General features: G+C 46.8%; 1 protein-coding gene across 1 annotated transcript in view; it reads right to left on the reverse strand.

The window, feature by feature from the left end:
* The window catches only part of SYT6 (synaptotagmin 6), a 69,195-nt gene that overhangs the window by 36,643 nt on the left and 8,510 nt on the right, over positions 1–24,042 (reverse strand). Inside the window, exons 4-5 of the mRNA XM_038748779.1 lie at positions 15,062–15,321; positions 9,115–9,673 (exon numbers count right to left, since the gene is read on the reverse strand). Of these exons, the coding sequence (XP_038604707.1) occupies positions 9,115–9,673; positions 15,062–15,321 (819 nt within the window). The remainder of the gene's footprint in view (positions 1–9,114; positions 9,674–15,061; positions 15,322–24,042) is intronic.

The raw sequence follows: 24,042 nt of genomic DNA on the forward strand, positions 1-24,042 counted from the left end.
CTGTGAGCCCGTTGTTGGGTCGTGACCGTCTCTATATGTTGCCAACTTGTACTTCCCAAGCACTTCAGTGCTCTGCACACAGTAAGAGCTCAATAAATACGATTGAATGAATGAAGAAGACTGGAATTTAATACCACCCCTTCCATGCTGGGTTCAGAAGGACAGATCTTTGAAAAGAAATAACTGGGCAAGTCAGTACAAGGTGAGGTTTCTTGACCTTCGCTGGTATTTCCCAATATACTAAATGAAGCGAGGAATTCATTACAAGAACCAATCAATCAACGCTATTTATTGGGATCTTACTATGTGCAGAGCACTAAGCGCTTGCTACAGCTCAAAGAGCTCAAAGAACACCTTCAGGACACAACTACACAGGAACTGCCTTAATACCACCTGGGCTCTACATCTGGGTGGGCTTCTATTCCAGGCACAGTTATGCATGAGAGCCCTGCCAATCCGAATTGTGTTTAATCCAGCACACACTGTGTGGTCCCTCCCTATAAAATGAATCTATAATAGCCATGAGAGTGTCCCCGGGGGGTGCTTGATTCTTTCCACTGTGAAAAAAGATCTTTCTTCAGGAGAAAATCTTGCTGTGAGTTACCAAGAGATGGAAGCAACAAGACAAGCGTATGTGTTCACGGGAAGGGAAAAATAAGTGCAAAGTATCCCAGTGTTAGAGGAATAGATTTTTGTTGATGCATTAGATTGTTGCCAAATGATTTCCCAACTGTTCTCTTGTAAGGAAAAGATTAGATATTTATACCATTTAGAGGCCCAGAATACTGATGAGGACCGTATTAGTGTGAGTGCATGGCACGGTCTTCAGTAGACTAGCCAGTAATCTCTAAATCACTCCAAACTGAAAGGGAGACAGTGGCGAGCAGATGCAGTCTGAGCACAACCTGCAGAATTCTTGCAGGTTTTCCCTGGGGAGCCTGCCTGGCTGTAAGGTATTTCGGAGAAGCAGCGTGGCTCAGTGGAAAGAGCACGGGCTCTGAGTTCAAATCCCAGCTCTGCCAATTGTCAGCTGAGTGACTTTGGGCATGTCACTTAACTTCTCTGGGCCTCAGTTCCCTCATCTGTAAAATGGGGATTAAGACTGTGAGCCCCCCGTGGGACAACCTGATCACCTTGTGACCTCCCCAGTGCTTAGAACAGTGCTTTGCACATAGTAAGCGCTTAATAAATGCCATTATTATTATTATTATTGACACCTAGAGGGTGAGGAGTAGGGGGAAGGGGATCCAGAATAGGTAGGTCTCCAGGGATCCCTGGCCTGGTCCTTCTTTGTAGCTCTGGGGTCACAGCCAATATCTTACTGCAAAAATTCAACTCAGAAACCGTGAGGGTGAACACCCACCCCCACAGTACAGTGGTTATTAAGTTCTCTATAAAGGGACTGATAGTACAGTCCTTAACCTAGGTGAAAAACTTGGATGGCAAATGGAACTTGTCTCCTGTGTCATCTGTTAAAGACCCTATTAGAACTCTGCCTATTGGAAGGAGTTTTCCTTTTTTCCCCTCTCTAGAATTTTTTTGTTTTGGCTAAATCCTTCCTAATAAATACTAGACAGTTGGACTTATTGGGCAAAAGGGAGCTGCTTCCAAGTGTGATCACTGACAGCACCTGCCTAATGGCATTGCAGCAGACCTTAGGCTTCTGGAAGAGGTGGGTTTCACTGTGGATTATTCTCTGCAAAAAGCTATCCAGGGAACTGAGCCCTCACTGAGGCGGACCAGAACTTTGTTCTTCCTGCTAGCAGCTTTGGCTCCTTCCTTGGCTGCCTAGATCACAGATGGCTTGCATCCCAGTTCTTACCAGATAAGGGGATTGTGGGTGACAGTCATAGTACTATTAATCATCTAGAAAAGCTGCTCTTTGTTTCAATGGACCCAATCTGACCAAGAATTGTCTCCACTTACCTTTCACCTCACTCATTCATTCATTCAGTTGCATTTATTGAGCACTTACTGTGGCAAGCACTGTACTAAATGCTTGGAAGAGTACAATATAAGTATAAACAGACACATTGCTTTCCCACAATAAACAGCTTTCCTTCCCTCAACATGTCATAGAGTAGAGATCTGTACTGTGCCAAGATTCCGACTGATTGATTGACTCCATACTTTCCCAATCCCAGCCATGTATTGGTGGGTGAGACGAGGCAGTTGCCTCTGTCTGGACGCTCAGCGCAGGGGCTGGCTTCAAACTGTCTCTGGCCATGGCACCTATCCTCCCTCAGGGTGAGGGCTGGTGATGGTATTTGTTGAGCACTTACTTTGTGCCAGGCATTGTACTAAGCTCTGGGGTGGGTACAAGCGTAGCAGCATGGCTCTGTGGATAGAACCCGGGCTTTGGAATCAAAGATCATGGGTTCAAACCCCAGCTCCGCTACTTGTCAGCTGTGTGATTTTGGGCAAGTCACTTAACTTCTCTGTGCCTCAGTTACCTCATCTGTAAAATGGGGATTAAGACTGTGAGCCCCCCGGAAGACAACCTGATCACTTTGTAACCTCCCCAGTGCTTAGAACAGTGCTTTGCACAAAGTAAGTGCTTAATAAATGCTATTATTATTATTATTATTACAAGCAGATCAAGTTGGGCACAGTCCCTGTCCCATGTGGGGCTCTCAGAGAACCTGGGTCAAATAGATAAACAGGGAATAGACTATGAAGGGCTTGAGGAAAGAATAGACATCCAAGGAAGGCAATCAGGGTATCAGGCAATTACATCACTGAGGTAATCAAGAAAGCCCTGCCACCCCCTGCCCCCCTGATCCCGGCCTGTGGATTCAAGTGCCAAAGGCAGGGGTTGGGCAGGCGGTGGCAGTTCTGGGTGCAGTAGCGATTGTTCATTCAGACGCAGTAGAGGTTTGGGACCAGTTTTCCTTCATACATTATTCAGAGCAGCTGGCTAAGGCAGCCTGGCCTGCAGGCGTGAAAAGAAATCTTCTCTGGAAGGGATAAACCACCAGGAATGGAGCCCAGTTCTACTCTCCTGGGACTTTGCCCTCTTTCAGATAACTTTTCCCCCCCTTTCATTCTGGCTCCAGGTTCTGTCCATAAGAGCCCAAATGTGTTCCTCAGGGAACTGGCATCCAAAGCACTGGAAACAGTGTGCTTCTGTGGCCAACCGCCAAGGGGTGGATGAGGGGAAAAAAAGGGTCACATAAGCATACCAGGGTCCCAGATTATGAGCATATGGCTTAAAGCAATTTCTGAAAGGTGCAAGGTATGCCTTCCCAGCCTTCGACAACTGCTCTTCCTCTAAAAGCCATGCTCTCAGTCCAGGGGTTTTGAAGATGTCATTTACAGCTCCTGGTCAGTGGGGTTTTGAGTGATTTGAGAGCAATGTGGCTTAATGATTCCCAGCTCTTGGTCAGTTGGCTGATAGTTACTCCTCTGAGAAGACACATGAAGTAGTATTTCAACTGCTGTGGGCTATTTGCCTCTGCTTGTTCTTTGCCCACCCACTTTCACACTGATCTCACAAGTCAATTTCCACCACAGCCAAACTGCTGCCCCAACATCCCGTATTTATTCTCTATAACTGACTGGATCACCTCTTACCTACCCAAACAGGGGGAAGGCAGCAAACAATAGCCCAGTCTGGAGACCCTGAGCTGGAATGAATCTAATCAATCAATCAATAGTATTTATTGAGCACTTCTGTGTGCAGAGCACTGTGCTAAGTGCTTGAGAGAATACAATATAACAGAGTTGGCAGACACATTCTCTGCCCACAAGGAGCTTACAGTCTAGAGTGGGGAACTGCCTTGTGTACGCTGCTAGGTACCTGGGCACTAAGGACCCTGAAAAAAAATATGCATCCTCCAAAAGCCATCAGAGAATGAAGACTTCACCGGGAATAATGTCAGGCGCACTGTGGGATGGGAGAATGGTTTGTAAAAAAGCCTAACCCAGGGGCCACCATTTGAAGACCAAGACAACTGGGGCTGAGTTTGTATGACAGCCCCAAAATAAAGAGCTTCCACATTCTTCCCGACAAGCAAATCTCATTTTTGATCTCCACGCTCTGTTCCAATAATGCAGTGATCAATAAATCAATCAATAATTGAGCAACTGTTCTAAGAGCTTGGGAAAGGAGCTTACATTTTTCTAGAGGAGACACTAAAACAAATTACAGATAGGGGAAAGAGTTGAGTATAAAGTTATATTCATAAGTGTTGTGGCCCTTACATTTTCCCAGGGGGCAAGGCAGTGGTTGTTAATTAGCCTGAGTGAACATCTCCATCAGATAACAGAGGAGTAGAGGTGTTCTGCCCTTGGTCTAGATTCTCCACTTAGTTCAAAATGCCCTTATTGAGCCACAGGCTGTGCCCATCTTCTCGAGAGGGAGAATCAACTCCCGTTTAGCTCAGCCTGGCTGGACACCAGTCGAAGCTGGAAGATGGTGAAGTTCATTAGCGCTTCCACAGTGCTGAATATTTATGGTGCCAATTATGACTCCTAGTCCCTTGCAACAAAGCAGGATTAGCAGGAGAATTAGTGGTGTGCATTGAGGCCTGAGGGCTCTGTGGCAATAACTACAAGATTAGGGAGATGTTAGCAAACCCGGGTGACGGCTGCTCCATTACAATGATAAATCTAGAGCTTTATATAGAAATAATAAGACTGTACTCAGGGAGGGCGAGGTAGAGTGGGAGCAGCAGCCATTATCTTAGCAAACAAAAACACCGGGAGAAGGAGGCGAGAGAAGCTAGGAAAACCTACAGGTGATCTTACTAGGAGAAACAGAAACAAATCCACTGGAAAGCATTTGTATAGAAGGGTATGGAGTCTCCTGATCTGCTTGTGTTTAAAGGGATAGTTGACTGTCTCGCTGGCCTAGTTAGGCAGAATGTATTGAAAAATCTTCCTAGGCCAGGGGCTTTATGAGTCAGTGGGAGGAGAGTCAGGTTCATCTCATCTTTGGTGCACACAGAGATGCTCTAATTGTTTTATTTCTGTGTTGAATGTTATCAGAGATTTGGGGAGGGAAGATACTCAGGAGCTTTTAGGAACTCGGCCACTTATGGGCCAGTGAGCCCTGTGCAGGGACTGAAAACCAGTCTCGACATGCCAGTGATCCAAAGGCCCTCTCAAACCTTCTCTACCTGAGGGCAAAGCAATGACCCCAACAGCACTGCAGCACCATCCTTGGCCGGGCCCAGGACAGAACTTCTCTGGTGAACTATCTGCCTATCTGCCTCTCAGGAATCAGCAGATGGCTCCTGGGATGTTACAGCCCCTTGTTTAACTCATAAGGTGCTCCTCCTGCCTTCAGACAGACTTCTCTGGAGTGAAAGGATCTGCCACAGTCCAAGGAAGGGGAGTCATGTACATCCAGAGTTAATAAAAGCATTAAAAAGTGCCATCCAGCCCAGTGTTCTGTCTCTGACAGGGTTAACCAATGTGGTTTGGAGAAACAGTATGATGGTTGTCCTCCTTGACATCCAGTCACATGATTAAGGCATGTTCCATATAATAAGCCTAACACTTTCCTCTAATAACCTATTATGGAACTCCCAACCGTGAATTTATCTCACCTCTTCTTGAACCTATTGATATTTTTGGTCTTCACAATTTTCTGGGATAATTAATTCCATATGCTTACCTCTCATTATGTGAAGGAGTGTTTCCTTTTATTTGACTTGAATCTACCATGCTCAAGCCTCAGTAGACACCTCCTAGGATTTGGTGAGCAGTAATTTCCATGTTCATCCCTTTTTAGACCTTAAAACCTCACCCTTCTGATCCTGAGGTAGTGAAGGACATAAATGTAAAGTAGGAATGAAGCCTCTAAAATGGAAATACAGAAGGGGCAAATACCTCAAGTTCCTCAATTCCCAGGGAGAGTGAATACCCAGTGAAATCTGAGGTTTGCCTATCCCAAGACTCTTCGGTCATTTGGAAACAATACTGGGGCAAGTGGCGCCTTTGCAGGTGTGGAGCAGTTGGCCCCTTTTCTTGAGAAGATTAAGAGGCCACATCTCCCCTTATCCAGTCTCCTCCAGTGTCTGTTCCAATGTGAGAATGTCATCACTCCCCCTTACTTGTGAAGTAATCATAACGGGATGCCTCTGCCTTTGGAGATTGGAAGGCAAAAACAGCAACAGATGTAAATTTCAGAGTGATTTATCGACAAGTATTCTCAGACTCCAGGGGAAGCTCTCTACTTGTTCCCCTCCTCCTTGCATCTCTCATTCACCTCACCTCCAAGGAAACCTGGCAATTGCCGCTGTGGCTACCCAGGAGTTGGCAGGTATGGATTCAGACCCTTTCCCTGCTCCCCTGAGAAGTCTTAATAAAACCTCCATGTCGGTGGTTCCAGCCAGCATTCCCCACCAGAGTTAGATGGCTGGCAGCTGGTCCAACAGAAAAACTGACTGACCTCCACCCTCCAGAGGCAGGGCCATGGCTGCCCCTCCTCCTCCTCCCACAAGCCAAGCCAGGGCACATTTCCCAGCCTTTTCTCCCAGCCTGAAGATAGGCAGTACAGCTCTCTGGTTACCCAGCTGCTGCAGCATTACAAATAGTTATTGGAGGGGAACAAACTCTGAGTTTGACCTGAATCTGTCCTAAGAGACCCTGTCTTTGGCAGCAAGAGAGCTGTCTCCAGGATCAGGTCCCCGATTCCTCTGTTAGACACTTCCTAATCTTGATAGGTGATCTTCATTGGCCGGAAAGCTATGGATTTTTAAATTCATCACAGTTCCCCCGCCCCCTGCCCCCCAAATCCAGCTTGGATCAGGTCTCTGTGCACTCTCCAAAGGACTATGACTGTACGCTCTAGACTATAAGCTTCTTACGCATAGGGAGCTTGTCTACCAACTCTGTTGTATTGTACTCTCCCAATCACCTAGTACAGGGCTGTAGGATCACCCTCTAGACTGTAAGCTCACTGTGGTCAGGAAGCGTGTCTACCAACTCTGTTATATTTTTTACTCTCCCAAGTGCTTAGTACAGTGCCCTGCACACAGTAAGCACTCAATATAATGGACTCAAACACTTAGTAAGCACTCAAATACCACTGACTGATTACCAAAGCTTATCAAAGCTGCAAATCAGCCATCCCTGAGCTGGACAGACAGGCAGACAGAGGATGCCCTGGGAAGCAAGGGGAAACCTGGAAATGGCTGAACCAGATCTTTTTATGGTATTTGTTAAGCGCTCACCATGTGCCAGGCACTGTACTAAGTGCTGGGGTAGATACAAGCTAATCAGGTTGTTCACAGTCCATGTCCCACGTGGGCTCACAGTCTTCATCCCCATTTTACAGATGAGGTAACTGAGGTACAGAGAAGTGCAGTAACTTGCCCAAGATCCCACAGCGGATAAATGGCAGTCAGGATTAGAACCCAGGACTTTCTGATTCCCAGGCCCAGGCCCATTCTCTACCCATTAGGCTATGCTGCTTCTTAGCTATTGCTTTGCCTGGAGTAGTTCAATCTTGTAAGGGCCCCAAAGAGCTTATGAGAATTCTTCTTGTGGTGGTACATCCCTATAGACTATAAACTCCTTGAAGGCAGAGAATGTGTCTACTGATGCTATTTTATAGTATTTTCCCAAGAGCCTAGTACAGTGCTCTGGACACTGTAAGGGCTCAGTTAATGTCATTGATTGACTGATTGATCCCTGTTTGGGGCTCTTACAGGGAAAATTTCATTAGCCATGTAATATTGTACTCTCCCAAGCACTAAATACAGTGCTTTGCCCATAGTAAGCTCTCAATAAATATGATTGAACAGTTCCCCTCTGCCCCCCTGCAAGTATTGCATCAAATAGTGGGCTTGAAGGGTGGAGAATCCAGGATTGTGATGTCCTACATGTAAGAATTTGAACTGTTAGAAAGTGCAGGGGCATGTGACCCCCGCCTCCATGCCCCTCGCAGGATCCCATCCCTCTCTGCAGGACACAAGACATGAGAATCTGCTCACACACTGACAATAAAGTTCAAGAGGAAAACTTATTGGAGAGAACTTCAAAGGTCTTTCTGAAAGCCAAAACATTTACCACCTTCTACATGAGCCCAAGAACAGAGAAGTGCCTGTACTCTCCTCTTCCAGGAGGCTAATCTGTAAACCAATCAGTCAGCTAGCCATTATTCAAGATGTCTCAGGAGATCCTTCACTGGCTCATTTCTTCTGGGGAATTCTCAAATAGTCATTTATGAAGAAACACACCAGGCCATTCCCCCGACTGGATTTCCTTCCCCCACAAATCTGAGAGACCTGATCTCCCCATCTTCAGAGCCCTTTTAAATCTCATCTCCCCCATGGGGCCTTCCTCGATTAATTTCTAATCTCCCCAGGTCATGTCCCTCAAGTACCTCTTCAGCCCTTCCGCACTACCTGAGCACATGTGAACTCACAACCTCTTGTAGCACTTTAAGGATTTATTTTACACAGCCCCTTACTTAAGCACTACTTAAGTCGTTAGTTATCAGTAACATATTTTAGGACCTCTCTTCCCTGATAGAGATTACTCTCCTTGACAGCAGGAACTATGTCAACTGAGTCTATTGTACTCTCCCAAGCACTTAGTACAGTGCTCCGCGCTTCTGTGGGTGCTTAATAAGTACTATTGCTTGTATGAAAGCAGAATATACCCAAGAGAGTGGCCCTGAAAGGGTTCATTCATTCATTCATTCAGTCATTTATTGACCGCTTACTGTGTGCAGAGCACTGTACTAAGCACTTGGGAGTGCAAGTTGGCAATATATAGAGACATTCCCTACCCAACAATGGGCTCAAAGTTGGGTTTTACCGCTAATGGAAAGCATTTGAGGGGAGGAGGTGGGAGGTGGAACATTTGAGACCTGCATCAGCCCCTTGCTCAGAATACTACCAGCTCCTGCTGGTAGTAAAGGACAAGGATTATTTTGTCCATTTTACAGATGGGGAGCCTGAGGCCTGGGAGGGGAGTAGCCTCAGGGCAGGAAGCACAGTGAGGTAGAGCCAGAGCCACTAGGATAAGGATTCAGAACCCCAAGGTAGGGACCGTTCCTTGAGTTTCCTAGCTCTCCCTATTCTGTCACCAAGCCACAAAGACGGGGAGAAAGAGCAGGTGAGGGCAGAAGGCTGAGGGTGGGCTGGAGGGGCTACTCACACTGGTGGCATACTGTATGTCCTTCCAGATGGAGGTTTCACGGGATAGGTCAGAGGCCTCAAAGAGGTTGTCCAGAATGACCTCGCCGATCATGTCATGACGCGAGAAGCGGTCAAAGTCGAAGACGCTCAGGTGCAGCTTGCGGTCGACGAGCTCCTCGTAGGGCACGGGGAAGTGGAAGTTCTCATCGAACGTGGGGTTCAGCGTCTTACGGTGGACGCGGGTCTGGAACTTGCACTTGCGGTCAGGCAGGAGGTAGATCTTGACATAGGGGTCCGAGCTGCCGCAGAAATCTTTGGCCGGAAGGTCGAATGCCTTCAGGATGCACACGATGAGGGTCTCGTTCTCGTAGTCGTATTTGAGGCTGAAGTTGATCTTCCCACAGGTCTTGGCCGCCTCGTTCTTGGCTTCGTCAGCGTCCACCGACTTCTGCTTGTAGAGCTCGGGCTTGATCCGGCCAATGCTGGTGGGTTGCTCGGCCACAGGTGGGGGGTCGTTGCCGTAGTCCACACTGGACACGTGCATCTGCCGGGGCAGGTGGCGCTTGAAGGAGATGTGCCTGTGGGAGCGGAGGACAGAGTTTTCAACCTGGCCTGAGGGGAGAGAAGGATGTGGCAGGGGATTTGCGCCCCTCCCTGCTACCAGCCCCAAGGCTGAAGGTGAAGAGGGACCGGGCCAATCCCACTAGATTGCAAACTCATTAAGGGCAGGGATCGGGTCTACGAACTCTGTTGTATCGTACTCTCCCAAGGGTTTAGTACAGTGCTCTTCACACTGTAAGTACTCAGTAATTACCAGCGTTGGGTCGATTCAGGCCTCTCCAGTAAGGCACTAGGAAAATGGCTCTGCTTCAGTGCCCACATTCTGGAGGCAGATGGAGACGGATGCCCTGGGGCAACAGCAGAATGACAAAGGGATGGCACATAGTCCAAGGGATCAAGGGATTCTCTGATTGGAGGGGTGGTCTTGATCTGCCCAGACCCTTCTGGGTCAGGCTTGTTCTTGGGAGAGGAGAGCTGGGGCCCAAGATCAACTCATCTCACTCTGATATAGTAGAGGCAAGACCCATCTAGTCAGGGGGGATGCCTGGCTGCAAAAAGCCCCCCTGAACCTTCCACAAAACACCCCCTCCTCCCACATCCCCCCAACCCTCCCCTCCTGCCCCCTTCTCCAGAGGGCAGGTAGCCCAGACGTCTTTCAATCAGGTGGAAACCACAAACACAGGAGGAGCTGGAGAAGCAGATGGGGATGGGTCATTCTGGGTTGTTGTTTAGTGATTTCCCATCTGAGCTGCAATAGTCAATCAAAGGATCTGAGCCCACCAGACTTGGCATGCATTCAATCGTATTTATTGAGCGCTTACTGTATGCAGAGAGCTGTACTAAGTGCTTGGGAAGTACAAGTCGGCAACATATAGAGACGGTCTCTACCCAACAATGGGCTCACAGTCTAGAAGGAGGAGACAGACAACAAAACAAAACATGCAGACAGATGTCAAAGTCATCAGAACAAATAGAATTAAAGCTATACGCACATCATTAGCAAAATAAATAGAATAGTAAATATGTACAAGTAAAATAATAGAGTAATAAATCTGTACAAATATATATATATACAGGTGCTGTGGGGAGGGAAGGAGGTAGGGCTGGGGGGATGGGGAGGAGGAGAGGAAAAAGGGGGCTCAGGCTGGGAAGACCTCCTGGAGGAGGTGAGCTCTCAGTAGGGCTTTGAAGGGAGGAAGAGAGCTAGCTTGGTGGATGTGCAGAGGGAGGGCATTCCAGTCCAGGGGAAGGACATGGGCCGGGGGTCGACGGCGGGACAGGTGAGAACGAGGTACAGTGAGGAGGTTAGCGGCAGAGGAGTGGAGGGTGTGGGCTGGGCTGTAGAAGGAGAGAAGGGAGGCGAGGTAGGAGGGGGCAAGGGGATGGAGAGCCTTGAAGCCGAGAGTGAGGAGTTTCTGCTTGGCACAGTTTCACCTGCATGGCTCCAGGCTTCCACTGTGATGAACTTAACATGGTTTCTACTTGCTGACAGACAGATGCAGTGAGGCCTTAGAATGTCTGGTACAGAGTGGGTAAGGGAGGCCACGAGGTCAAGGAGAGGTGAATTTGAAAATCTGACCTAGTTCACTGGTTCAGAAGACCAGAATGATTCAACTGGAGGCAGAGAACAACATAGGAAATAAAGCAGGGAGACCTGCCCTGAGGGCATGGTGAGAGACACTGCATTTGCTAAAGAGTGTAACATTCTGGAGGGGGTTAAAGGGACCCTTCTTTGCCAGGAGGGAGAGAATTGGACCACTTCTTAGGCTGTGGGAGTTCAGTTCACCGTCACCAACAGCAGTTCCCCCAACCCTTGTCAGGGATGTCAAAGCCCAGCTAGAAGGAGTGTTAGAAAGGGGAAAGGTATTGGGAGGGAGGGAGGAGGGAGGGAGAGCCCCGTTGTCTTCTGGAATTGGAGGAGCAGAGTGAAGTGTGCAGGCTGGGCTGTAGTAGAGATTCATTCAGTTGTATTTATTAAGTGCTTACTGTGTGCAAAGCACTGTACTAAACACTTGAGAGAGTACAATACAACAACAAACAGACACATTCCCTGCCCACAGTGAGTTCACAGACTGGAGATGAGCTCACAGTCTGGGAATCAGTGAGGTGAGGTAGGATGGGGGCGAGCTGATTGAACGTTTTAAAGCCGATGCAAAGGAGTTTCTGTTGGATATGGAAGTGGATGATGCTGAAGTCAATGGGTAGTCATTGGAGAGAGGTTCTTGAGGAGTGGGGAGATAGAATAATAATAATGATTATGGTTTGTTAAGCACTTACTATGTGTGAGCCACTGTACTAAACTCTGGGCACTGTAATGATAATAATAATAATAATAATAATGGCATTTATTAAGTGCTTACTATGTTTAAAGCACTGTTCTAAGCACTGGGGAGGTTACAAGGGTATCAGATTGTCCCATGGGGGGCTCACAGTCTTAATCCCAATTTTACAGATGAGGTAACTGAGGCACAGGGAAGTTAAGTGACATACAGCTGATTATTGGTGGAGCCAGGATTTGAACCCCTGACCTCTGACTCCAAAGCCCATGCTCTTTCCACTGAGTCATGCTGTTTCTCCGCTGTACGAAGAACTGGATAATTACAGTACCTATTAAGCACTTACTATGTGCCAAGCACTGTTCTATGCACTGGGATAGATACAAGTTAATCAGGTTGGACTCAGTCACTGTCCCATATGGAGCTCACACTCTTAATTCCCATTTTCTAGTTAAGGGAACTGAGGCACAGAGAAGTGAAGCGACTTGCCCAAGGTCACACAGCAGACATGTGGCAGATCCGGGATTAGGACCCAGGTCCTTCTGACTCCCAAGCCCATACTCTATCCACTAAACCATGCTAGAAAAATGATCCCTGCTGCAGATTAAATTATGGACTGGAGTGAGGAGAGACAGGAGGCAGGGAGGTCAGAGTGCAGGCAGGTTCAGTAGTCAAGTTTGGATAGGATAACGAACAGACCACCACTCTCCCTATATTCAAAGCCCTACCAAAATCATATCCCTTCTAAGAAGGTTTCCCTGACTCTCATCTCTCTTCCTTATTCTCTTTCCCTTCTTTGTCACTTAGGCACTTGATTGTGTACCCATAAGCACTACTGACTCTACCCCCAGCCCCACAGCACCTATGTACATATTAATTAATAATCATTCATATTTATTGAGCATTTACTATGTGCAGAGTATTGTATAGGTGCTTGGGAGTATACAATGTAACAAAGTTGGTGGACCCAATCCTTGCCCATAACGAGCTTATCATCATCATCATCAATCGTATTTATTGAGCACTTACTATGTGCAGAGCACTGTACTAAGCGCTTGGGAAGTACAAATTGGCAACATATAGAGACAGTCCCTACCCAACAGTGGGCTCACAGTCTAAAAGGGGGAGACAGAGAACAAAACCAAACATACTAACAAAATAAAATAAATAGAATAGATATGTACAAATAAATTAAATAAATAGAGTAAAAAAAATATGTACAAACATATATACATATATACAGGTGCTGTGGGGAAGGGAGGGAGGTAAGGTGGGGGGATGGAGAGGGGGACGAGGGGGAGAGGAAGGAAGGGGCTCAGTCTGGGAAGGCCTCCTGGAGGAGGTGAGCTCTCAGCAAGGCCTTGAAGGGAGGAAGAGAGCTAGCTTGGCGGATGGGCAGAGGGAGGGCATTCCAGGCCCGGGGGATGACGTGGGCCGGGGGTCGATGGCGGGACAGGCGAGAGCGAGGTACGGTGAGGAGATCAGCGGTGGAGGAGCGGAGGGTGCGGACTGGGCTGTAGAAGGACAGAAGGGAGGTGAGGTAGGAGGGGGCGAGGTGATGGAGAGCCTTGAAGCCGAGGGTGAGGAGTTTCTGCCTGATGCGCAGATTGATTGGTAGCCACTGGAGATTTTTGAGGAGGGGAGTGATATGCCCAGAGCGTTTCTGGACAAAGATAATCCGGGCAGCAGCATGAAGTATAGATTGAAGTGGAGAGAGACACGAGGATGGGAGGTCAGAGAGAAGGCTGATGCAGTAGTCCAGACGGGATAGGATGAGATAGGATAGGATAGGATAGCTTATACTCTGCTGCTTTCCCATCTGTAATTTATTTTAATGTTTCCCCAAATATACTCTAAGCTTCTTGAGAGCAAGAATCATGACAGCTAACTGTATTGTATTGTACTCTCCCAAGCGCTTAGTAAAGTGCCCCATATACAGTAAGTGCTCAACAAATGCTAATTGACTGATCAGGTGCCAGGGTATCTGGTTGGTGGTAAAAACAGGGAGTCAGGGGCTTCATCACTCTGAGATCAGCCTCTCCCAGCCTGACCCTAGGCTGGAGTTTCCTGTGGCAGAATTTTAGGGAGCCACATGGGCCTTTTCTGGGTGTTGGCCCTTACCACCCACCTCCCTGCTTGGGCATTACATGTGCCAGAGACACAGAAGCAAATAACTGGGGAAGAGAAGGGGTTTTGGGAGGGGGTGAGCTGGTTTGTCTATATGCATTAAAATCCTCTCTCAGTCCCTCCTGCAAGACTCCTCCTTGGTGGTCCCATGCCTCTTGTCACTTTTCCCCCAAATCCAAACCCCACAAAAAGATCAGAGACCCCAGAGATCATCTTGTTCATTCCCCTGCTTCATTCTTTCATTGTCACATTTATTGAGTGCTTTCTGAATACAGAGCACTGTACTAAGCTCTTGGAAAGTACAATTTGGCAACAGATAGAGGCAATCCCTACCCAACAATGGGCTCACAGTCTGGGCACTTAACCCAAACAAGGAGTTTGTGGGAAACAATTGCCACAAAGGAGGTTCTGGCACCTTCTTCTCCCAGTGACTCTCAATCTTTTCAGTAAGTTCCTTTTTTTCATGGTATTGGTTAAGCACTTACTATGTGCCAGACTCTGTACTAAGCACTGGAGTGGACACAAGCTAATCAGGTTTGATATGGTTCATATGGGACTCATACTTTTAATTCCCATTTTACACCTAAAGTACCTGAGGCAAAGAGAAGTTAAGCAACTTGCCCAGAGTCACACAGCAGACAAGTGGTGGAGCCAGGATTAGAATCCAGGTCCTTCAGACTCCTATGCCCATGCTCTATCCACTAGGCCATGCTATTTCTCTTCTTATAACTCCAGTCTTCCTGTTCCACTTGCATTCCAAGCTGTTTTGTTCTTCCTTTTAGGGGAACTGAAGAGGAACTCAATTTCAGTAACTGACTCTGAGGTGAGAGCCTGAACAGATGCTTGGTAAGGAGAATCTGGCTTGGCATTTATGGGAATTAAAGGGAGCTAAGTTCAGTACTCTGCACCCAGTAAGTGCTCAATAAATGCCATTCATTAATTGACCAAAGAAGACATAGTGGGCTCTAAAGACCAGGGAGAGAAAGTCAGAGTCGGTCCTACCTGGTGGACGAGGCTGGCTCTGTGGTTTGACGCTGCAGCCGTGTGTGCCGCATAATGTGGTCCTTGACGGACATTTGGACCTCAGCCGGGATGTCTGGGGATGTGTGGCTGATTTTCACAGCTGCCTCCAGGAAACCCATGGTTGCCGGGTCCTTCAGTTTGTCTGCCATGATGTCTATGGGGCTGGTGGCGGCGGCTCTCTGGAGGTCAGCAGGATTAGCGGTGGAGACAGTCTTGTTCCTCCAGGGCAACCAACACAGCTTCCAAAAAAGAAAGAGAAAAACTACCACCAGGGCCAGCCCACACACAATAACTACCACGGCAAGGAGGCTGACAGAGACGTCTACTGGGGCGGGAGCAGGGAGACAGGAGAGCCACGGCCACAGAGACAGACAAAACAGGGGCAGGATATGGGGGTGCAGGAAGTAGGAGGGACACGAAAAAGAGTAGGGAGGGAGAAGAGAAGAGAGTGATTGTGAGAAAGCCACCAAATCAAAGGAAAGGTGTTTTTCTTACAGAAAACAAATCAACAAATGCAGATGGATTTTGTGGCTGGAGGCTGCGGGCTGCAGCCTGTAGCCTCTTCCCTCTCTTCCTGGAAGAGGGAACTTACAAGCAACTTCTTTAGAAGGGGCCAGAGCTTAAGTGGAGAAACCTGTCCAGGGGAAGTTGTCAGCTTTTGCAGAAAAGATATTGGGACATCAGTCACTTGGAAACATTCATTACTGATTCTCCCGGTCCACGATGGTCCCGAAAGTCCTAGGGTGACTGCCAACTTTAAATGGGCCAGGCAGAGAATAGTGAAAAGCAGCATGGCCTAGTGGAAATACCATGGCTCTGGGTCTTGATCTTGGCTCTGTCATTTGTCTGCTCTGTGACCTTGGGTGAGTCACTTAAGTTCTCTGTGCCTTGGTTTCCTCATCTGTAAAAGGGAGATTCAATAACCATTCTCCCCATGGGTCTGAAAGAGTTTATGAGCCTTCCCAAGTGCTGAACACACTAGACAGGGGCTTATGCACGGAGAAGAGAGCCCACTGTATCTACCCTAACACTTGGAACAGTGCTTGACATACAGTAAGCACTTAATAAATACCACAGTTTTGAACCATCTGTGCCCTCAAACTCCAGGTCTCTCAGGTATCTAACCTCATCACTATTAAGCCAATGAACCATATTCACGCTGTATCACTCAATCACTCCCCATGGGTCTGAAAGAGCTTATAAGCCTTCCCAAGTGCTGAACAAACTAGAAAGGGGCTTATGCATGGAGAAGAGAGCTCACTGTCTATAAAGCACTGAAAACACATCCTAAATACCTCTTCAGTGGTTAATTTACAGGATGAGGCATTAATATGAGGCAGCTACTGTAAACAGCACCAAAATCATTACTGTAAGATTATTACACAATCGAGAGTTATCACATTAAGATAATAATATCACGGCAACATCGAGCCTCAGGGTTGGTGGGCAGAAAAGTCTCCATCAGGCCAGCCATCTTCCACATGGGGTGTCAGGCTAATGGAAACGGGTTCTAGGTTTCGTTCACCCTAAGGTATAGGAGATTGTAAGAAAATCTGTTAAAAAATAAAAATATCAGCTAAACGATACCCTTATTAGACATTTGGGGATTTCTAGACACTTCACATCTGTTCTTTATTACAGGAGTTCCACAGACATTCCCTGGAATACGAATGGCACTAAAATACAAGGCATTTCTAGAGCCTCTCTTCCCTTTCAACCAGCATCTTCTTTGGCTCTGGTAATAATTAGAATTTTAATAAGAAAGGTGAATGGGGTGGGGGCGGGAGGTATATGAAGAGAAAGGGAGGCATAGAACAGACCATGCTTTACATTTTTCCTCTTAACAAAAACCTGAATTCAGAAACAAGAGGAATGGGGAAAAAAAAGAAGAAGAAAACCAGTTAATCCATGCAGTCATTCTGAATTCTCTTCACACGACCTGAGGCTGTTGCCTCCTTCTCTGTTTTCTGATTAGGGAAGGTAGGAAGTATGGATTATTGGAAGAGAGCCCCCAGTATGCAATATTAGCAATAGAAACCGGGGCCGTGCATGCGCAACCTGCAGCAGAGGGGTTTGGTTGCTTGACCCTGAATCATCAGGGAGAAATCTGCTTAAAAATGGAGTCCTGTCCACCTCCACTTACTGTATTTTGTTACAAGGAAAACTACCAATTCTCCCCACTGTCTGGGGAAATGCCTGCCCCAGGACCAAGGGGACCTCACTTCCACCTTCCTTGCCTTTGCTCATAAACTTCCAAGTAAAGGGGGGTGGGAAAGAGTCATCTGTCCTGGGCTTTGGAACGCCCCCCCCAGGTATGCTGCCCCTCAGCCCTGGCACTGGGCATCTTTCCTTGGGGCAAATGTAGATCAGGAAACCCAAGGACGACTTTCTCATCCCGGGAGCTGGAGGGAACTGGAGACTGTGTAAGAGGAATGAATGGGGATCACGCTTAGGCTCCAAATGTCTGCACCTCCCCAGGTTCTCAGAAGTCATCGCCTAGATGAGATATACTAGAGCCCAGGGAGGGGTTGCAGGCTAAATGCTTAGTACAGTGCTCTGCCTACAGTAAGTGCTCAAAAAATGACTGAATGAATGAAATACAATTGAATGAATGAACGAGGCAGTGCGCGGTGCCTGTCTTAGGAAATAACACTTTGGCTAATTCCTGTTTGTACTCAGAACCTCCACAGAGACTCGGATGGCACAGGCACGATGCAACGGGAAGCTCAGGAAATTGCTGTCTTCGGAGCTCGCGGTCTTCTTGGGTCATGGCCTTAGCTCTGACCTGGTCCATCTGGGATTTATTCATTCATTCATTCAATCGTATTTATTGAGAGCTTACTGTGTGCAGAGCACTGTACTAAGCGCTTGGGAAGTACAAGTTGGCAACATATGGAAATGGTCCCTACCCAACAACGGGCTCACAGTCTAGAAGGGGGAGACAGACAGCAAAACAAAACATGTGGACAGGTGCCAAGTCATCAGAATAAATAGAAGTAAAGCTAGATGCACATCATTAACAAAATAAATAGAATAGTAAATATGTACAAGTAAAATAGAGTAATAAATCTGTACAAACATATATACAGGTGCTGTGGGGAGGGGAAGGAGGTAGGGCTGGGGGGATGGGGAGGGGGAGATTTAGCGCAAGGAGGCTGGTCCGCTCAGTCCCCAGGCCTTGCACAGATTCCTGCGCTGCTTGGGGTAGGATGGTTCTCTGGGACACTTCTCTCCCCAAACATTTTTGTTCCTAGACCCTCCAGAAGAGGATCATTTGAGAATTGAACCTAGATGACAGGGCTCTGCCAAACATCTCAACCCTGCAGTGATGACTCCAGTACCTTCAAAGAGGGAGGAAGCAGATGAAGTCACCAAGTATCCACCCCAGTACTTAGTAGTGTCTGGCACATATTACGTGCTGAACGAATACCATTATTATTAAGATGAATAGCTGGCCAAAGAGGGTCAAGTCAGAGATCGGGCTGAACAGCCCCTGTAATCAGCATCACAGCTTGGGGACAAGAGGTGACACTTAAATGGGAGGGGGTGAAAGGCAGCTTATTATCCATGTTCTGCCACAGTATCGAGCCCCCTGATGAGCTCCGTCTTCTACATCACTGAGGTATGGATTTTCATCATGAACGGGGAGAAGCAGCATGACCTAGATCTGGGAATCAGAAGGACCTGGGTTCTGATCCTGATCGTTGTCTAATGTTTGACCTTGGAGAAGTCACTTCAGTTTTCTGTGCCTCCATTACCTCATCAGTAAAATGAGTTAATGTGAGCCCCATGTGGAACAGGGACTGTGCCCAATCTGAATAGCTTGTATCTACCTAAGCCCTTTGAACGGTGCCCGGCACATAGTCAGCAATTAACTTCTCTGTGCCTCAGTTACCTCATCTGTAAAATGGGGATTAAGACTGTGAGCCCCCCGTGGGACAACCTGATCACCTTGTAACCTCCCCAGTGCTTAGAACAGTGCTTGGCACATAGTAAGCACTTAATAAATGCCATCATCATTATTATTATTATTAACAATTATTAAATACCATTTAAAAAATGCTATCCATTAAGCACTGTGTGCAGAGCACTGTACTTAGCACTTGGATTTTCCCAAGCATTCTCCATGTGCTTTGTTTGGTAAGGGGCATTAAACCTGGGAGCAGGTGAGCAACTTTCCTCCCCAACTGAGAAGCAGGGTGGCTCAGTAGGAAAGAGCCCGGGCTTTGGAGTCAGAGGTTATGGGTTCAAATCCTGGCTCTGCCAATTGTCAGCTGTGTGACTTTGGGCAAGTCACTTAACTTCTCTGTGCTCAGTTACCTCATCTGTAAAATGGGGATGTAAAAGATTGTGAGCCCCCCGTGGGACAACCTGTTCACTTTTTAACCTCCCCAGCGCTTAGAACAGTGCTTTGCACATAGTAAGCGCTTAATAAATGCCATCAAAAAAAAACCAACCAACTTTCCTTGCCAAAGAGAGGTCCCTGTCCTCCATTTATGAGGTCTGGAAAAGAAAAGGTCCTTTCTGGAGGCAAGGAGCTCAACAGAATGACTCCAGCGAAGGAGCCTGGACCAAAATGGAAGTTTCCTTGACTTTGGTGCTTTTTCCACTTTCTTTTCTGAGCCAAGTGAAAGGACTGTCCTTGCAGTGAGGGGAGTTTGAGGTTCTGTTCCTGTGCAGAATTCCCCTCCATTGTGAAGGGTATGTGGGTTAAATTAAGCTTTGCAGTACTGCACGGGGGGTGGGTAACAAACACTAAGATCACCACAATATCCTGATTTTAAAAACCTCTTCTTCATCTGCCCCTGGAATATGACCTTGTATGAACTAAGAGTGGTCAGAGATGGAGTTGAGGAGGAGACCTGTATGAGGCAGTGGGGAGTGAAGACGGCATGTGGAAGAAAGCAAAATTAGAAATTCAAAACCAGGGAGGGAGGACAAGAGGTTAACCTGTCTGTCCAACATTTAATGCTTATAAAATTGAAGTGATGGGAGCAGAGGAAGATGGGAAGGCATCAGATTGTGAGTTAATTCCTCATTTCCAGCAGTTTCCCTATTAAAAGCCTCATGAACTCAGGGCTAGGAGGCTCTGTCGGTTTTATCCTGAACAGGGATGATGGGAAGGCAGAGGTGATGGCTTCTTTTTCCCATTCTAGGCCATAGCCTGGCCAGATTATGAGCTGGTCTCAATAATCAGACTTGGCTGGCATTCCAAAGGCATAAAAACTCTCTAGCGTGAGGAAAATCTTGTATGGCTCTGACCCAGGCATCTCTGGGGATAAGCAGCAGAGTTGGCTGGAGGAGGGAGGCAGAAGAGGATGGGAAGGTGTCAGATTGTGAGTCAATTCCTAAAGTGTCTCAGTCTTTATCACTCCCCGTATCCACAGGGCCAATATCCAACCTTTCTTTTCAATGAGGATCTGAATATCATTTCTAAGGACCCTCTCTTCGAGGATGTGTCATCACTATTACTGTCTCCCTCCGAGTCTTCCCCTCTCAACATACATTCAGTGCTTCCCTAACTTTTGGCAAAGGTGCCCCCCACCCCCCAGCACCTTGCCCCTCTTTCCAGGGCAGAGCTAAACATTTGGGGATGGATGGAGCCCACCACCGCTGCTGAAATCCAATTCAATGTGTTGCTGAGACATTTTTATGTATTTTCTAGGTCCCTCCCTAGGTGTTCAACCATAAGGGGGCATTCCCAGAAAACAAGAGACTGTCTATAGGGTGGGATGTGTCCTAAACTAGGACACTGCAGCGGGAAATTGCTGGGGTCTGGGGTCTCCTCATTCTCCAGGGGAACAATGGTCAATGCTTAATTAACTATCAAGGACTTATCTCCCATTCTGACACTTCATTACTGGGAACCCAGCTCCCCTCAACTCCCATTATTCCCCCAGCAGGATTAGCTATTCATCCCGGGCTTTTATCTCTGCTATTGTAACAACATTTCTTTAAACCAGCTTCCAAGGCAGGAAAATCCATTCTGTTACTGTATAAGGCCTTTCCCATTAACAGATCATAATTGAAAAGATAAAACTGAAGAGGAGGGGAAGCAAAAGGAACGGTCATTTCCCTACCTAAGCACAGGGTCAGGGGATGGCTAGCAGGGCCAGGGGCTGCAGAGACCCTCAGCTGCAGAGAAAACTCATACACTGCAGTGCTGCTGCTACTGCTGCTGCCACTGCAGAGCACTTTGCACACACACACATATATACACACACACTCACACAGAGCCCCACACATGGACACACACTCAGAAGATACACAAATGCACATACCTGTCTATAGACACATTCACGGGCACCTTCCCATGAATGCTCAGTCAAAGTTAAAAGGTCCATGAACCCTCTTTACAGAAAGAAATCCATACACATGTGTGTACCCAAATCCCAAAACGTATATTATCCATCGTGGCACATTTGGTACCAGATAGACTAGATGGTCAGACTCAAGAACATCAGTGAACAGGAGGGAGAAGTTTGGTAGTCAGCTTACACTCATGCCAGCCCTGCCCACCTGCCTGAGGCAAATTAATTAACAATAATAATAATAATAATAATAATAATTGTGGTATTTGTTAAGCACTTACTATATGTCAGGCACTTTACTAAGTGCTGGAGTAGATACAAGATCATTGGCTTGGGCACAGTCCCTGTCCCACATATAGCTCAGAGTGTCAATCCTCACTTTACAGATGAGGTAACTGAAGCCTAGAGAAGTTAAGTAACTTGCATAAGGTCACACAGCAGACAAGTGGTGGAAAAGGGATTAGAACCCAGGTCCTTCTGACTCTCAGGCCTGTACTCTATCCACTAGGCCACACTGGTTCTCTGATTGGATTCTCCTGTGAGATCTCGGGGAGCTATTTTTCCTGTGGATGTTCTTCATTCTTTGAACTAGTTCTTCTAGACTGTAAGCTCTTTATGGGCAGTGAACATTTCTACCAACTCTTGTACTACACGCTCCTAAAGTAAATGCTCAGTAAATACCATTGATTGATTGAAACTTGAGGCTCTTAAAGCCAGATCTACTAATAACTCACATCTTGGATCTCTGAATTCACTTTTGTCTTTAGTATTAGAGTGAGGTTTTCACTAGTGTTTTAGAGAAATGTTTAAATAACACTTTCAAATGATTTGAATCAATATGGATTGCGGGGCATGGAAGGAGAAGTGGTTTTATTAAAATTCCCCGAAGGTCTGGGATTGGCCTACAGAGGTTTTGCCTAGAATAAATCCAGCTTAAGAAATGGAAGTTGCAGTTTGGGACACATCAGACTTCTCCCAGGCTGAAGTTAGACCAATGCCCCTTTCTCTATCCCGGCTCTGATCCGTATGTGAGATTCCAGTTCCAGCTTCCTGGATACCTTGTCCCATTTTTTTTTCTCTTTATTGTTCAGGGAGCACAAAAGGAGCCTCTCCTGGCCTGGGGAGGAGAGGAATATCCACCCCGCCCCCATGTCTCAGTTAACGATGATCAAAGCTATCATCATAAATATTTTCCATCACTCTGGCCTTCTCTGTTACTGCTTCTCCACATTCATATGTTTCCACCTCTTTTCCTCCCTTTGGCTCTATTTCTTTTTCAGGATAAAGGCAGGTGACAGACACTTTCCCTTTTCTCTTATCCTCTCCCCCAGATTCTTTCCCTTTTGTTCATGGTACTTTCATTTTGTGGGGTTTGAAAAGAAAATGGGTAAATCTAAAACCACAAGTGTTTACTGGCTGACTGAAAGAGCAGTCAAAACTGAAAAGGCAATGCTCAAAGACAATGGAAAAATAGGTAACAATCAGCCTCTCCCTCTTGGTTCTTATACACCTATCTCTTCCCCTGGAGTGAGCTAGAGACTCTGAATGGTCCTAAAGAGAATCCAAGCATAGACCCTCGGATGCCAAGGGTTTCTGACCCACCTTCTAGAAAGACTGCCCAATTACTAGGAAAACAGGGAAGAGAGGTAGAATCTTTTAAGAGGAAGGGGCTCTGACATAGGGAGGTCCTACCTGCAGAGGCACTCTTGACTTGGATACTAACTTCAGATAAGGAGGCTTTGGGATGCAGGAAAGATTAAAGCAGTCTCTTTTCAGCCACTAAGTGTTCTCTGCTTTCCTAGAGCCATCTACAGTCTTGGAGAGATTCTCTAAACAGGCCCGATCTCAATATTTAGACTTCCTTTTCAGGCCCTGGCTGGAAATGAAGTTTCCCCAAGAAACTAGGGAAAGGGCAGAAAAGAACTTGGGTTACCTGTGAGGAAGGATTTGGGAAGAGACTACCTGAATCTCAGAGATGGTCTCTAACAGACCAAACGTAAGGGCAGGGAATGAGCTTAGGTTTAGGGCCTGAGAACAGGGAGCATAATACTTGGGAAATAGTTGAGACAAGGAGGAAAGGGAATGCAGGAAAGAGCCTGGAAGAACATGGAGTTTGGAGAAATGGGAATTTGGGTTGAGAAAGGTTGTTGCTTAGAAAATAAAGGCTCTGTTTGTCAGTCTGACTGGAAATCCATTAGGAGAATCTGTGTAATTGAAAATTCAAGTTTGGGGGAATTGGGTGTTTAGTTCCTTTCACTTCCCCCGTGATTTCAGCTACTATGGCCGAGGCATCAATGGGGATAATTAGCAGAGTCCAAACAGAGAAGGAATTAGTGATCCTGACAAAGGCATGATGAGAACAACCTCTTTCCCAGGAAATAATACTAGGCTAATTACAGCAACATGGAGCTTTATTACTCTGCAGCCGATTTCAAAATCATTAAGAAGATTCATAGATAAATCTGAGCCTAATGTATAGTTATGTTAATCTGGTTTTGGCTCTAAATTAGTAATTATTATCATTATCATCAGTTGAAATTACCCTGGCACCTCAGCAGCCCCTCTGAAGTTACGGTGGCGGTTAAATGTTGGGGTCAGCAGGAAGCCCTGATGACCAGAGAGAATTAGGCCTGGAGACAGGGAGAGGAG

The sequence above is a fragment of the Tachyglossus aculeatus genome, chromosome 7 (genome assembly GCF_015852505.1).
Source record: "Tachyglossus aculeatus isolate mTacAcu1 chromosome 7, mTacAcu1.pri, whole genome shotgun sequence".
Taxonomy (NCBI): domain Eukaryota; kingdom Metazoa; phylum Chordata; class Mammalia; order Monotremata; family Tachyglossidae; genus Tachyglossus; species Tachyglossus aculeatus.